At 46.0% G+C, this 16,292-nt stretch overlaps 2 protein-coding genes across 3 annotated transcripts in view; both read left to right on the forward strand.

The window, feature by feature from the left end:
- Positions 1-16,292, forward strand: part of CTHRC1 (collagen triple helix repeat containing 1) — a 403,638-nt gene that overhangs the window by 161,542 nt on the left and 225,804 nt on the right. The window lies entirely within an intron of this gene.
- BAALC (BAALC binder of MAP3K1 and KLF4) overlaps positions 4,046-16,292 on the forward strand; it is an 82,685-nt gene continuing 70,438 nt past the window's right edge. Inside the window, 1 exon segment of one of the 2 annotated variants that reach the window (NM_001266643.1) lies at positions 4,046-4,375. In NM_001266643.1, coding sequence (NP_001253572.1) covers positions 4,216-4,375 — 160 coding nt within the window. In that variant the 5' untranslated portion in view covers positions 4,046-4,215. 2 annotated transcript variants of the gene reach the window in all.

Raw genomic sequence — 16,292 nt, forward strand, 5'->3', positions numbered from 1 at the left:
CTACTGTTGTTCCTCATTTATGCTACTTTTTCACTTGGAAAAAGATGAAAACTTGTAAGGCAGTGAATCTATCTTTACTCCTTTTCAGATGACTGATTCTAAAGGCAGGGTGAGGTTCCTGCTGACCCTTCTGTTCCATCCTGATTGTCCGCCTTACTGAAGGTCTCTTTTCTACAGCTCACAATAGTCGGGTAGAGCCCAGTGGTGCCGAGCCACAGAAATGAGACCTTGGAGGGAGAAGCACTACAGGCCTCTGCTCCAGTTTCCATAGAAATGAGTCAGAGGTGGTACCAGTCACAGGGGTTCTTAAAGCCAAAGAGAATTTATTTTGAGAATCCCATCACCTAACAAATACCACTCTGCAGTAGTTTTTACAGGTGTAATTTATTTCATTGCTCTGGATAGCTTTGGCTCAGGCTTTCCAATGCCCTGCTGCAGCCTTTCTCCTTAGAATTCTTTTTTTGTTGCTTTCAAACTTGATGGAAAAAGATAACCAATTCATGCCAGTCAAGCTACAGATTCTGAACAGAGGGTTTAAGATAATTTATTACATTTTACATATTTACATTTAATTTATAACATTTATTCCTAAAGGTTTAGGAGAAAATTCAATCCCAGCTAAAGAGCTGTAATTAAAAGAGCACAGAACCAGCAGCCAGAGGCCCCGAGCTCTGGCTGAAACTTTAGCTCTGCCAGAGATGACATTTCCTGTGTGACCTTGGGCAATTCTGCAAGTTTCTGAGCTATGATTTCCTAGTTGGTAAAATAGAAGGACCGGATTGGCTGCTCTTTAACTTTTTCTGGCCCCTGAATTTCTCTGAATCAATGGTGTTATGTAATGGCAAGAAAGAGATTCCATGAAAAAATATCACTGCTCTGTGGTAAAAATGGTGGTAAAAAAATTTATTTGTAGGAAGCTTGTTAGCAGTAACATCATAAGGGAAGGAAAAAGAAAGGAAAGAAAAGAAAAAACCTACCTATTTACCAAACTTCTGCAGTGTGCTAAGCAAATTCACAAACATTATCTCATGTGGAAAGACATAATAATTTCAGGGATTTCCCTCCTAAGGGAGAGAGATGACATTGTTGCTTGTTGCCCCAAAAGTGCTGTGATAGCAACATTCATGGAGTGTTTCTATGCGCCAGGCACTCTTTGAGGCCCTTTACACATACTGACACAATTCATTATTCCCATTTACAGATGCTGCAACTGAGGCATAAAGAGGTTAAGTATCTTGCCCAAGACCATCCATTTAAGCAGCAGAGCCAAACTTTAAACTCAGAAAGTCAGACTCTTGAACTTGCACTTTTAACTGTATTCCCACCTTGCCTCTTGCCATTCATTCATTAAGCAAATATTTGGTGAGCATTGACTCTATGAAGGCATTAAATTAATCCCTTTTGAAGATTCCAAGCATGTCACCATGTCTTTGTCTTTAAGAAGCTTACACTATACACAATAGATGATCAGGTATGTGTGTGAAATGAGTGACCACACTCAACCTTAGCCAGGCAGTACTTGATAACCATCTCTATATTCTGAAAATGTTCATAATTTCATTCAAATAAGTAGACAGGGCCTGGCAAGAGGGGTCCCTGCTCTTAGCACCTGCTCCAGAGGTCCCACTCTGGTTCTCCAGCCCTGGTCCTCTCTATGGCCAAGGAATCCAGGGGGCACAGAACGCACCTACCTGGAGCCTGAGTCTCAGTCCCTTCTAACCTCCCTGTTGGGTAGTTGAGTCCTTGCAACGGTCTTCTCCAAACCCCCTGAGCCTACTTCAAGGGCTTGTACTGGAAACAAACCCCATGAGGGCAGACCACGTCCGCTAGGCACATGCTCCTCAGCCAGGGGTATGGCCAAGGGCAGCTATTTGTGGGAGGGGAGTATGGACAGACCTTAAACCCATGGGCCCACAAGGACCTGTGTGTAGCAGGACTGAACTGAGAATAGAAAGAGGAGTGGGTGGGTCAATTCCACCCACAATCCCACTGCCATGTTCAGTGCAGAACTCCAGAGATTGAGAGAACTCTACATTAGAACCTGGTCTTTTAGGTTGTTATGAAGATAACTTGTCAAGGTAGGAGGACAGCACATGTTTCAATTAAACTTGCTCACTTGGTTTATAGCTTTTACAATGTAGACATATGGGCATATGGTTTCCATTTGGCCCCAGCATACCCCTCCACTGCATATCACATTTACTCTGTTTCCTGTGCTCACCAAGCTGCAGCTCTTTCAGTTTCTTTCATTTTCTAGAACTCTCCCAGGACAGTCTAACTTAGACACTGTTTCTGGCCTGTCTGTTCTTTGAGTGGTAACATCACGAAGTAGCTGGTTATGAAAGGAGCACTGTGCCATAGAACTGAGGAAAGCACAGGCTCTGCTAGAGATGTTATATATTCTCTCTCCTCGAAAGCTGGTTCTTCTGAAATCAAAATATTCGGGGGGGAAGCAAAAGGGGCACAGGGCATCTGAATTCCAAAGGGCTAGGGAAGCCACCACTTCCTGGATAACTGCACTCCCTCCACCTTACACCTAAAACAAGGTTGAAGAGGCCTGCCAGGGCCATCTCAAAAGGAGAAGCAAAGCCTGCAGAGGAGGCCAGCCTGAGCCCTGGGGTGGGAACGGGTGCTGGACTCAGCATGAGGAGGAGAGCCTGGGGTCAGTTCCATGAATCTTGGCTCCCTTCTGCATTATGAATTCTGGTTAGTACCTGCCAGAGGGATGTCTGATGGCTCCACCCTCAACTGGATCACCTTTAGCCCAAATTGCAATAATTTAAGTGAATCAAATTACTATAAAAAGATACTTTATTATTCATTCACTGGACATTTACTGAGGGCCTACTATGTGCCAGGCAATGCTCTGAACTTGCCCTACCTACTGGATGTTACGTACTGTTATAGACAATGTACTCTAGTACATTCCATAAATTGTATAGTATATAATGAGTACTATATCTATATTCTCTATGCTTGACATGTTGTATTAAACATCACACCCTGTAGTCTACATATAGTGGATAATATACACAATATATTATATATGTATTATGTCTACTAGAACAGTCTTTTGCCACAATAGGAATTTAGTAAATATACATTCATTGAATGAATGAATGAATATGATACTTATTTAATACCATATTCTAGCAGAGCTTGGTCATTGAAGAGTTATTCTTCCAAACCCTTCCCTTTCCTACCCGCTTCTTGAAGGCTAAGAAGATTTTCATCTTTCACCACCTGTTCTGGATTCTTGGAACAGGTAAATTCATTGGCCTACCCAAGTCTGAGCTCTAGGTCTGAACCCGCATGGATCTGAGGGTACACCGGGAAAAGAAAGGCTGACAACTGGACCCCAGAAATGTCAAGGGCACCCTGGGCTTGGAGGGAGGAGCCATGCCTCCACGCTCCACTCAGAGAGGGGGTTCAGGATACTGGGTGGTTCCAGGTGATCTATTGCTTTCTGGAGTTTAAAGTTCAGGGGATAATGAAGTCCCACAGCTGGAAGGGGTGTTAGTGACACTGCCTAGCCCAACTCTCTTAAAAATCATAGCCCTACTCCTGCCTCCCCAAATCAGATAAGACAGGCATAGGCTCTGACTGTTCCTTAAGTCTTAGCGGCAATACTCTGGCCGGGTTTGCGGGGTTGCCTCCAGTTCCATTGCTTTTGTAACAGGTGGCCAGAAAGCTTGGGGTCCCATGATAAGCGTTTCAGTTCTTTCCAGGATGGATCGAAAGAAGGAAGGAAGGATGGATGAATGAATGAGTGGGTGAGGGGATGGATGGATGGATGGATGGGCCAGAGACTGGGAACGGTAATCGCGGCCCGACAGGTCCGAGCCCCTCCGGAGCCCCAGCCCTCCTCCGGCTGCGGGGCCGCCGCTCCTGCTCCCGAGCCGGCTTGGAGCCCTGAGGGAGGGGGCGGGCGAGCGGGGGCCCTGGGGTGGCCAGGGCGTGGGGAGGGAGGACTGGGCGGTGGGGACCGGAGGGGAGGGAGGACCTTGGAGACGGAGAGGAGGGACGGGCGGGGAGAGGGCCCGGCGGAGGGGCGGCGGACACCGCGGGAGCTCCGCGCGGCTGCAGCGCGGGCGGGAGCGGGGACGCAATGTCGCCGCTGCCGCCTCCTCGCGGGCCGGGGCTGCGCCGCCGGGGCTGAGCCGCCGCCAGAGCCTACAGCCGAGCAGCCGCCGGGCGCGCCCGCGGCGCAGGAGGATGGGCTGCGGCGGGAGCCGGGCGGATGCCATCGAGCCCCGCTACTACGAGAGCTGGACCCGGGAGACAGAATCCACCTGGCTCACCTACACCGACTCGGACTCGCCGCCCAGCGCCGCCGCCCCGGACAGCGGCCCCGAAGCGGGCGGCCTGCACGCGGGTAAGTGGCCCGGTGCCTGCAGACCCTCGCCCGCCCGCTTCCCAGGGCGCCTTGGCCCGGGCACTGAGAGAGGAGCCGGTTCCCCGAGGAATTGATGGCTCGGTGGGGGTGACTGGGAGGAAGCAGAGGCAGGACCTGCCCGCTGAGCGGTGGACAGACGCAAGCCCAGGGAGCGGGGTCGACCAGAGCCCCTTACCGAAGGCTGCGCCGACCCCCAGCTTTGGGAAGCCCAACGCTGCTTGGCCTTGTTCAAGGCTTGCTCGCTGGTCGGGGGACCGGTGGGTGGGAGGACAGCCCACCTCCCCCGCACACCTATCCCTCAGCCACCCACCCTGATCCCCCCGGGGCCGCCTCCGCCCCTTTTTGGCCCATCTGCCACCCCCGGCCACCTGCGTACCCAGCCTGGTGACTTCTCATCCATTGGCCACCTGGCGCCCCTCTCCCTGGATTTATACACAAGGCGCCTGACTGGGTTCGCCTGGGTGGAGTCTTCCTTGTCGCTTCCCCTTTTCTCCCTCTAGGAAATGAACCCAGTCGCGGTCTTCAAAGACCAGAATCCTAGTTTAGGTCAAAATAAATGCATGCCGGCCCCATCGCTAGTTCTGCACTTTAGGTTACTTTGGAGCAGTTGTTCCATAGCAAAGGACTTCTCTCCCTACCCCATGGTGTCCCAATGCTTTGTAGGAGGCAGGGCATACACGTGGATTTTGACTCTAAATTAAATACTCTTGCCTAGGTCTTTCCTCATCCAGCAGAAATCTGATAAAAGGAGATGCAAAGAACTGTCTGGTCAGGTCATGAGTCAAGATTTTTTTTCTTTTTCTTTTTCTTCCCCCCACCCCTTTTTTTCTTTTTTAGCAGAACAAGTAATTACAGTGCAGAGATGCAAACTGTTGCCACAGACTGACCTTTAACCATACACGTATTGGTGACATTAAAATGAAAAAATCTCACTACTTATTACATGGATGTTGTCCAAAGCTAGATCAATATCTGGATAAACATGTTTTAAGTGTTTCTTCGCCCAGTGATGTTTTTGGCATTTTTGAATAATGAAATCTAAAATGGAAAATAGGGTTAATTTGAAGCATAATGTATATCATAGGAGGAGGAAGGAAATGCAAATTACTTTTAAAAGGTTAAGAATCTTAAATCCATGCCTACTAAATAAGAGCTGTCACTTTAATCGAGAATAGGTTTCTCCATTTTTAAGGACCAAAGCTGGCTCCTTTTCCACATTAACTTTGTGACTTGCTTTTATTCTGTCTGTGAAAGCTATACAATACAATACACACTATATTTGTCTCTAGGTTTTCTGACTCACAGTGGCAATCATAATGGTTATTTTGTATTGCCTATGCTTTTAGCAAGTTACCAAATGGTGTGTTGGCTGAATTCAGTGTCAGCATGAGCATAGATATGAGCCTTCTAGATGGACCTGGTAAATGTTAGATGTGACAGAGTTTCCCAAGGAGGTGTGGTACTTCTCAGCAGAGAGTCAAAGGCCAGAGATGTACTCCAAAGAAATAAGGGTGAAAAGATCTAGCATGAAAAAAATATAATAAACAATCAAAACCCCGTTAAGTACCACTTTAAGAAATGGTTACCATGGTGACTGGGAGTATATGGGGTATGTGTGTGTCTCTGTGCGTATATGCATGTGTATGGGTATGAAAGTTATTATGGGATGGCTCATGTACATACATGTTCCTCACAACTTTCCTGACACTCCTTGATTTATTACTCTGCTATACTAATTCACATCCCATCCATCATGAGATCTGGTCCCTGCAACAGGTGGGGCCTGGGACAGACACACTCATTCACGGTACCCTGCCAAACATGGGCCAGCCCTGCCAGACAGGTGGTCCTGAAGGCCTGCATCCTCCAGAGGAGGAGCTCCACTTCAGCCCCAGGACAGCACCCTGAAATTGGCAAGATGCTTGTATGGGCAGGGTCATTTTAATTCCCTAGGAATTTCTGTTAGCCTCAGGGGAGAAGGATATTTCTGAAGACTAAGATTAAATCAAGGCCTTCCTTGGGGGTGTACTGACATTCCCTAGGGCCTTTGGGAATGGCTTGACTCCTGCGGGTTTTTCAGACTGGGAGCTGGTCTTTTTAGTCAGAATGGGTCATCTGTGAAAGCCACAGATCTCCTGGGTTTCAGCCACCCTGGGAGATGGGCCAGGACTCTGTATTCCTTTCATCCTCTTTGCCTCCTCACTCCAGCCTCACCCACCCCCTGCCAGCGCTTTACTCATGAATTTACCGCCAAGCTGCTGGGGGACACCTAGTAGCCCCCAGTGGCTGTGTTGTAATAGGAGGCCAGAACGCTACTTTTTCCTGTTTACAGCATTTGTTTTCTGATGGGAGAGGTGGGTAGGAATGAATGAAGGAGCTAGACTCAGGAGAGTCCAGATTGTAAAATCAACAAAAATGGCTTCACTATTAGAGTTCTAGAGCTGGAGAAGGTCTCTGGAAGTCAGCCAAGTGAGGCAAATGAGACTCTCAGGGGAATCATCCCTGGTTGAACACTCCTTCAACCACTCACAGACTTTACCCTCAGTTCCCAAGAATCCTTTCTGGGATCTTAGTGATCCTCCTTTGGTGTCCAACTGAAGCCACCTTTTCTCCTGGCTACTTCAGGACTTTTGAGGGTTAGGGGTGAAGCTAATTCATCTTTGCATCTTCTGTACTGAGCACATCTGGGACTTTGTAAAAGTTTTCGGAATGAATGGATGCTCTGTGTAAACCTGTCTTCCATCCTGTCAGCTCATCCTAGATTCCCTTCTGCCTCTTCTTTGCAGTCCTTGCTACTGAGGTTTTCCTACTTGAATCAGTGTAGCCTAAATTCTCCCATGGGCCTTTCTGATCTCAACTTCTCTTTAAAAAGTTCTCCCCAACTTTACCCTACTCCCTTCAAACACCTGACCCAACCCAAAGATTCCATTTTTTCTGTAGCCTCCCTGAACCCACCACCTCAACTCCACAAACACATCTGTCCAAGAAAAGTCCCATTTAATCACATCTGCTTTTAAATCTCACTTGTGTTTCTCTTAGCCCAATCCAGATTGAGGGTGTGTCCCGTGACAGGTGTCCAGCAGATATTTGTTGAGTGAATTCTGAATTTCACTGCAGATAGGGAGGGGCATGTTTTTCTGCCAGTTCCACAAAGAAGAGGGTTTCTTGCATCTTCTTCTTACGCAAAAAGTGATCCCGAGCCTGTGGTTCCTGTTTTTGGAGATCGTCTCCACTACTCAGCGGAACTGAATTAATTTTCTAGATTTGACTGTTAAGTAGGCTAGAATTTAAGACCTAGCTGAAGCCATGGTATGTGATAGCCATTGCTTTCCTGTGTCACCAAAGTCTGTCCCTCTGTTACAGAAGAAAATCAGATTGGTCTGACATAAATTAAGCCTCATCAAATTAGTCTGCTGGATTGATTTTTAATTCTGTTGCCTGGTGGGGGTCTCCAAGGAGAAAGGAAGTCTCTGAGGTTGCCATGACCCAACCTAGCTCAGTCATTCCATTCATTAAAAACTTCCTAGCTTCACCTCAGTGTAATCACAAGCCCCATAAATTGCATCCTTAAGCACTCTTTTTTTTTTTCTAATTTCTGCAGAGAAAACATTTCAAAACTTTCTAAAGAACTTCTACTTTACATTTTTAAATTGCTAAATAATTATCTTAGTATAATAGAGGTTCGCAGAATTACAGACAGCAAAATGATTTACCTAAATAAACTGAAAGTCAAATAAAATGGAGAGTATTTAATATTATGATTACCCATCATTTATTAATGACTTACCAGGGGCCTGGTGCTTTGTTGGGCACTTTGAATTTTCTCCATTGAATCCTCACTGCAGGAATGAGGCAGGAACTATAACCACCCTCCTTTTATGAGTGAGGAAATGAGGCTTGAAGTCTGCAAGTAACTTTTCCCAGTACCAGCCTGGAATCTAGCCCTATCCAATTCCAAAGCCTCTACTCCTAAATACTGCCTTCCTGATTAATAAGGGATATGCTATGAAATTCTTGATTTTACAGTTCACGAAACTCAAAGTCAAGTCTGATCTTTTGATATTCTACTCTGATCTCAGACAGCACAATTTTCTTCTGCATCATCTCTAAGGACGGAATATCTTTTCCCTAAGGAAGGGGGCCTTACCATACCTTTGTGGAGCAGTTCTCTTGTGAGACTCTTCCTGCTTCCTTGTAATTTCTACCCGGTGAGCTCCAGACCTGTGTGATCAAGTCTGGCACAGGCAGCTCTTTCAATATTTGAAGATGGCTGTCACATCTCTTACCATTGATCTTCCAGGCCAAATACATGCAGTTCCTTCAATCTCTTCTCACACCTCATGTAGGCCTGACCACATTCTCTAAATACACTACTCGGTTTGTCAAAGTCCCTCTTGATACAAGGGACCTATGGCTAACTCCGAGCTACTGATGTCAGCTGAACGGCATAGGGCAATACGAGGTGTGTTATGATATGGTCATTGAACAGACCTCTCTTGGTTTGTTCAGGTTAGGATTTGTTTGTTTTCCTGCTGTTGTTTTTGCCATATTACCTTGATGACTCATATTAAGCTTATGATTAGTTAAAACCCTTAGATCTTTCTTTATACTCAAATTTAAGTTTTATGACATCAAGGACATTGTCTGTACTTTCTCTGCTATGTACCCAGCACCTGGTACAGTGACTAAAACATAGGTGGCGCTCAATAAACGTTTGTTGAATGAATGAATTTCTTTCCTTATGAATCCTGAATTGGTATGATTGATTTCAGCACCCCAAATAAGGAATTTTTGCATTTATTTCGGTTAAATTTCATCTTATTGGTTTCAGTTTAGTGTTTAAATTTGCTGACCTTGATTCATTTTGATAGAGCTATGAAGACAATATTCTAGGTCTTTGTTTCCCTGTGTTGATAGAATATGATAAAAGACATGTCTTTTTTAGCTCTTTTGTTCACTGAATAGACATTTGCACAAAGATGACCTGAAGAAGTTACTACTATAGGGAAGACAGACATAAAACTGGACACCATTCAGGTCAGCATGGTCCATGGTCCATACTAGAAGGGCATGGAGAAAAGCATTAGAGGCATTCAGGAACTAAGCAGTTTGTTCTGCCTGGGGAGGGGTCAGTGTGTATACAGAGCCCTGCAGGAGCCCAGCAGAGGAAGGGGACTGTCCCAGCCAACCCTCCCACCCTGGAGAGGAACAGGAGGGCAGCCCAGCTGGCCTGACTGCATCCCCGAGAGTGAGAGCACCTGTGGAGAGGACAGCCTGGGCTTCCTGGTGGATAAACCCCCCTCCACCCACACCCCAGCTGCCTCCACTTACCTGTTACCACTTGTAGTTCTATCTTTGAATAATCAGTGACTAATAATAATAATTAGTCTGCTCCCCTCGAGGATGACTGTTAGGTTTGGTAAGGCAAGGGGTCTGTTGGGTTAGATAAGGGGTCATTTCACGCACAGTCCTATCCCTGTGCCTAACGCTGTTCTGGTTACATTAGGACCCTGAGTAATTTCTCATAAATGAGTAAATCTAAAACTTCTGTTTGTCAGTTTCTTCTTATAGACCCCAGAGATGGTGTTCTCTTTCCTTATCAGTTCCTCTGCTTAACTTTTTGTTGTCTGTCTGATGGGCTGCATAGTAAGAAAACATCCCCACCTTCCTTATACCCCTTTTGCCAAACACAAGTCTCTTTGTTATAAGTTGTTTCTTAAAATCACTGCAAGAGACAGGTGGTGACAAACCTAGGCAGTTTGTAAAGATTTAGGAAGCCTCATCTTCCCATGGCCCTTGTCTCCTGGGCAGAGTATCATGTTGTGCCATTGGCTCTCCAGACACTTTGAGAGTCTAGTGATGGTACGTGTCACACTGCATTGCCAGGGCTTGGGTATTCCTCTGTCTTTCTAGTTAGTCTGTGAGCTCTTCCAGGTTGGGGACCACATGACTGACATTTGCATGCCTGGCATCTTCCACACACTTGTCGAATGACTGTGAAAATGAATAAATGAATGAATGATCTGGCTGTGCAAATGAAGCTTAGTCTGTCATTCTTATAACCTCTTTCCTGAGTCTCATCTTAGATGCTTTTGTCTTAGATATCAGTCCACTGAACCTTGCCTTTGTTGGACGTTAGATAAAACAATTCCAACCCTAACCAAAGATGAATTTAAGGTGACTCCACTGCAGGGTGTAGTAGCATCCTAAGGGCATTCCAGAATTTCCTCCAGAATATGTAGAAAGAATGAGTAAGACCTACTATTTGATTTGATTTTTTTTTCCTTCGATTTATAGACCCTGGTGGGAAGGGCCTTCTTCTTTGAGTCAGCAAGGGGTCTTTTCCTGGCTCATCCTGCACTCAGCAATCCCTCAGGTTTGGACTCTGGAGGTCCCACCTTCACCCTGGGATCTGTGCACCTGTGATCCACAACATCTTCTTGCTGATAAGGCCATTCTGCCCTTGTGAAGTTGGGTGTCTGAATCTGTTCTTAGACAATGATGCTGGGCCATTCATCCCAGGAGCCCTCCCATGTCAGGCCCACAGCCTTGAGACACTCTCAGCAGACTTTTGGCCTCTGCTGCAAAATCCTATCCCTGTGAAGACTCCTTCAGAGCCTCTCTGGCCAGTCTATATGCCACATTTACTCTCCTCTGCAGAGCAGACTTGAGGGGTTTACGCTGAGCCCAATTGTGATATAGCTCCAGCTAGCTTGGCTAACGAACGCTTGCTTCCTCACACACCTGACTCCCATTCTGTCTCATGCCCAACCACAGCCATCTCTCTTGAGAATGTTGTTCTTTTAGAATGTTGTTATGGGCTGATTTGTGTCTCCCCCAATTCACTGGTTGAAGCCCTAACTCCTCTCTACCCCAGTACCTCAGAATGTGACCTTATTTGGAAAGAGAATCTTTAAAGAGGTAATCAAGTTGAAATGAGTTCATTAAGGTGGGCCCTAATCCAGAATGACTGGTGTCCTTATGAAAAGGGGAAATCTGGAGACAGAGACAGACACACAGGGAGAACTCCATGTGGAGATGAAGGCAGAGACTGGTGATGCTGCCACCAGCCAAGGAGCACCAAAGTCTGCTGAAAACCACTGGAAGCTCAGAGAGAAGCAGGGGACAGATTCTCCCTCAGGGCCTCCAGAAGAAACCAACTCTGCTGATATGTTTTTTCATTTGTAATTTCTGTGGGTACATAGTAGGTGTACGTACGTATGGAGCACATGAGATGTTCTGATACAGGCATGCAGTGTGAAATAAGCACCTCATGGAGAATGGGGTGTCCATCCCCTCAAGCATTTGTCTTTTGAGTTACAAACAATCCAGTTACACTTTGTTATTTTAAAATGTACAATTAAGTTATTATTGATTATAGTCACCTTATTGTGCTGTCAAATAGTAGGTCTCATTCATTCTTTCTGCCTTTCTTTCTTTTTTTTTTTTTTTTGTAACTGGCCTGCTGATACCTTGGTCCTGGAGACTTCTGGCCTCCAGAACTGGGAAACAGCAGGTTTCCGTTGTTTAAGCCGTGCAGTTTGTGGCACTTTGTTATGGCAGCACTAGCAAACCAATGCAAGTGTGTTTATGAGCACTAACACTGTGAACATTTGGAAATAATAAGTCGATGGATTTCCACTGTTACTTACTCACACTTTTTTCTGAGATTCGACTTGTTTCCTGGCTGTTTAGATTCAAATAGCATTTATTTGAATCTACTATTTGCATTTACTATATGTGAGAATTTTTCTTTTTGACATTAGTTTGTATCACCCTCCGAAATAACCTCATAAACCATTGCTCTCGTCACTTGCCAGAGGAGGAGCTTGGATTCAATGAGATGAAGAGATTGAGCCAGGCCACCAGCTTGGAAGTGGGAGAGCTGGGATCAGAATTCAGGTCTCTTGTTTCTGAATCCAGGGCAGGGTACATTGTGCTGTGCTGCTAAGCATGAATGTAGTACCCTCCCCCACCCCATCTGCCTTGGGTTTTTCTGAAAATATTAACCATTTAATGTGGGAGCCTCCTGCCAGCATTTATATGGCTGAGTCCCGCAGCTCTGCAGTGCTTACACTCTCCTCTTCCTGTGCTGAGTGCTCGTGCTGCTCCAGTCTCCATCTCCATAGAAAGGGTTGCAGGAGGTGCCCCAGGTATCACCTGCATCCCAGTCACCTGATAGGCCCATTAAACCGGAACAGCCTTTAGGCAGAATCACATATTTTTTTCTAGTTTCAAATGCAATGCATGCTCCTAATTAAACATTTAGAAAGTATAGAAAAAGCTTGCAGAGGAAAATAATGCCTCTCTCAGCATTGAGGTTTCATCTGTCAGGTCCCATGAAGATGATGCTGTATTTACATCTTACGTGAAGGTGATGTTTAAAGTTCGGGATGAGGGGATGGGAAAAATTCCTCAAACTGCTTGGAAGCTCAAAAACCAAGAAAAAATATTTTTTGTTCATTTCTATATTTAGGAAACCATATGGAGGTAGTGGGAGCCCAAGTCTAGTTTGAATGGAGGAAGAGAAAGGGGGCAAGGTCATAAAGAAGTAAAGGGATTTTTCTTTTTTTCTTTCAATACTGAGCAAATATACTTGAATTCAGGCAAATTACATACCAGGGAAATGTACATGTGACTCTACTGTACGTAATTCCTCCATGTTTCCCTCTTACCTCCCCCTCATGCCCCCACAATAGGCTCAGGCTGAGTATGCTGTTCTATGTTGTTCCTAGCTGTTTTCTGGGAGTTAGTCTTTTTATAGGTTGTATTAGTCTGTTTTCATGTTGCTGATAAAGACATACCTGAGACTGGGTAATTTATAAGGAAAAAGAGGTTTAATGGACTCACAGTTCCATGTGGCTGGGGAGGCCTCACAATCATGGTGGAAGGTGAAAGGCACATCTCACATGGCGGCAGACAAGAGAAGAGAGCTTGTGCAGGGAAATTCCCCTTTATAAAACCATCAGATCTCATGAGACTTATTCACTATCTTGAGAACAGCATGGAAAAGATCCACCCCCACGATTCAATTACCTCCCACCAGGTCTCTTCCACAACATGTGGGAATTGTGGGAGCTACAATTCAAGATGAGATTTGGGTGGGGACACAGTCAAACCATATCATGTATATAGAAACATGGCTCTGTGTGTGTGTGTGTGTGTGTGTGTGTGTGTGTGTGTGTGTATGGCTGGGTGTGTCTGTGTGTGTGTGTGCAGGGACCAGCTTTCTGAGTCTCAAATGCCCATGAGGTCAGACAGGTTGGCTGCCCAGAGCTGTGGCTGGTACCACTCCATGCGCTTCCAGCTCCATGTCTTTGCATCAGATGGGATAGGTACCTAATGTCTGCCTACATCTCACCATGTGGCTTCTGTGTAATAAAGCAAAGCCAAAAGCCTGGGTAGGTTTTTCTTAATCTAACACAATCTGCTTTACAAATGATGCCAACTTCTCCTAGATTCTGGGATTAGGTTGTCTACCAGTCTTCACTTGTGGTGATGTTGTGAGTTTTGGTCTTTTTCTATGTCTTCATGGGCATTTTAGTGGGCAGTTAGGCAAAGCTGATGCCGTTTGGCCTGGAAATCCAACCCAGGGATTCTTGACCTTCTTCTCTAAGCCATTATCCTGAATTCTGATGCAGCCACACCCACAGCATCACCTGGCTAGATCTGGTCTGTGTTTACAATTTCGTACACTTCCTCCCCAACTAGTGAGCCAGCTTTTTGCGAGCATCATGACCTCAGGTCCCTGGACCTCGACCTGATCTCTTCATCCATCACTCTCCCTGTTACTTTGTTTGGAATAATATAATAGTTCAGTTGTTAAGGAATTTGATTTTTTTTTTTTTTTGAGATGGAGTCTCGCTCTGTTGCCCAGGCTGGAGTGCAGTGGCTTGATCTTAGCTCACTGCAACCTCCACCTCCCGGGTTCAAGCGATTCTCCTCCCTCAGCCTCCCGAGTAGCTGGGACTACAGGCACATGCCACCGTACCCGGTTAATTTTTTGTATTTTTAGTAGAGACGGGTTTCACAGTGCTAGCCAGGATGGTCTTAATCTCCTGACTTCGTGATCCGCCTGCTTCGGCCTCCCAAAATGATGGGATTCAAGGCGTGAGCCACCTCGCATGGCCTAGGAATTTGATTTTAATAACAGGCATTTATCAGCTGTGTGACCCTGAGCAAGTTTCTTAGCCTCTCTGGGTTTCAGTTTCCACATAGTAGGATGGGACTTATTGAAGAATTAATGCATTCACAAGTATGAAGGGCCTAGTGTTTCAGTGTTGTGCATTCTAGCAGCCAGGATCCCCTCACATCCTCAAGCTTGCACCAGGCTTGTCATGCCAATCTCAAACCTTGGGTCACCTTTCCCCTCTGTTCCTTACACACTTGTTTTGGAGCTGCCCAGCATTTCTGGAAAAAGTCACGAATGTTGTGATTGCCCCTATGAGCAATTCATGCTCTAGAACGATGATCTCACCACCTCTCAGCAATTCTATTCATTCCTCATTAATATGCAGTAACAGACCCCATACAGTAGCCCCCGATGCTATCCTATACTTTCTCTCTGAATATCAAAAAAAATCACAGACTTTCTGTGAATTCTCCCATTTTTCCTTCCAGTGACCCAGCATACATCCTTCTTGCCATCTGAGGGTTTCTAAACATCTTTAGCCATCCTTTCCTCTTAGTCCGTCCATTTGAATTCTAAGTTCACTGACAAGGTTGCTCCTTGTTGTAATCATATACAGGAAGCTCACAGGCAGCTCCATTTGTATGAAGGTCTACTCTGCATCTCCACAGGCCCTCCCCAAGCCAAGCCACATCTGTCTTCCACTTGAACATCTGCCATAGCCTGCTTCCATTCATACCCTTGACAATTCATTCTTCATGTCTTAGGCGGAACGATCTTTTAAAAACATGTCAGGTCCTGTCACTCTCTTGTTTAATGCCTTCTGATAGCTTCCTGTTCTACTATGTGTAGAATAAAATCCCAGTCCCTTCCTTGGCCTCCAGGGGCCTGCATGACGAGGTCCCTGCTGCTTTTCCAGCATGATTTCATTGTTTACTCTGCTCTGTCTTTTGCTCAGCATGTTCCGGCCACGCTTGATTCCCCTCTGTTCTCTGAATACACGGAGCCCCTTCCTGTCACAGGCCTTCACACTTGCTGGAATGTGCTTCCTCCCCACACCCGCCCCCCTCTGTGTGGTTAACTCCTCTTCACCCTTTGGTTCTCAGTTCAGATGTCACCTCCTCAGAGAGACCAGCCTTCCCCAGTGGCCAGCTGGCCATTTCCTTCCTAACACCACAGCCTGTCATGGTCTTGTTCATTTACTGTTTAGTTTTTGACTCTCTTGCTCCGTGAGGTCAAGGGTCTGACAGACTCATCCACTGTTACAGTCCAAGGGCTTAGTGCAGTACCCAGCACAGAGCAGGCCCTCGGTGGATGTTTGCTGAACGAAGGGAACCCTCCTCACCTGTTGGACCAGTTAGGGAGTGCATCTGGCTGCCTGAGCAGAAACCAACTCCAGGAATGGGATTTAGCCCATGGAAGCTCTGCACAGAGGTCTGGAGGTCAGCGGGCACACCCAGTCACAGACATTGTTGAGGAGCTGGGCTCCTTTGGGTTTATTGTTCTGCCATCCTTAGTGTATGGATTTCATCCTCATGGCTTCAAGATGCTGCACCATCTTATTTCAAATGGGAAGAATGAGAAGGGCAGAAAGGGGCATTCTGCCTGATCTGTTCCTTATCTGTAAAATGATAGTTTTCCTAGAATCCAGTAAACTTTGCTTGGGTCTCATTGGTCAGAACTGTATGACGTAGGTGTTCTGGGCTGCACGGCGTCTAGGAACTCAACACTTTTAGTTTTTTACCCTGTATTGACCAGGCATTGGAT

Source organism: Macaca mulatta, chromosome 8 (assembly GCF_049350105.2).
Source record: "Macaca mulatta isolate MMU2019108-1 chromosome 8, T2T-MMU8v2.0, whole genome shotgun sequence".
Classification (NCBI taxonomy): domain Eukaryota; kingdom Metazoa; phylum Chordata; class Mammalia; order Primates; family Cercopithecidae; genus Macaca; species Macaca mulatta.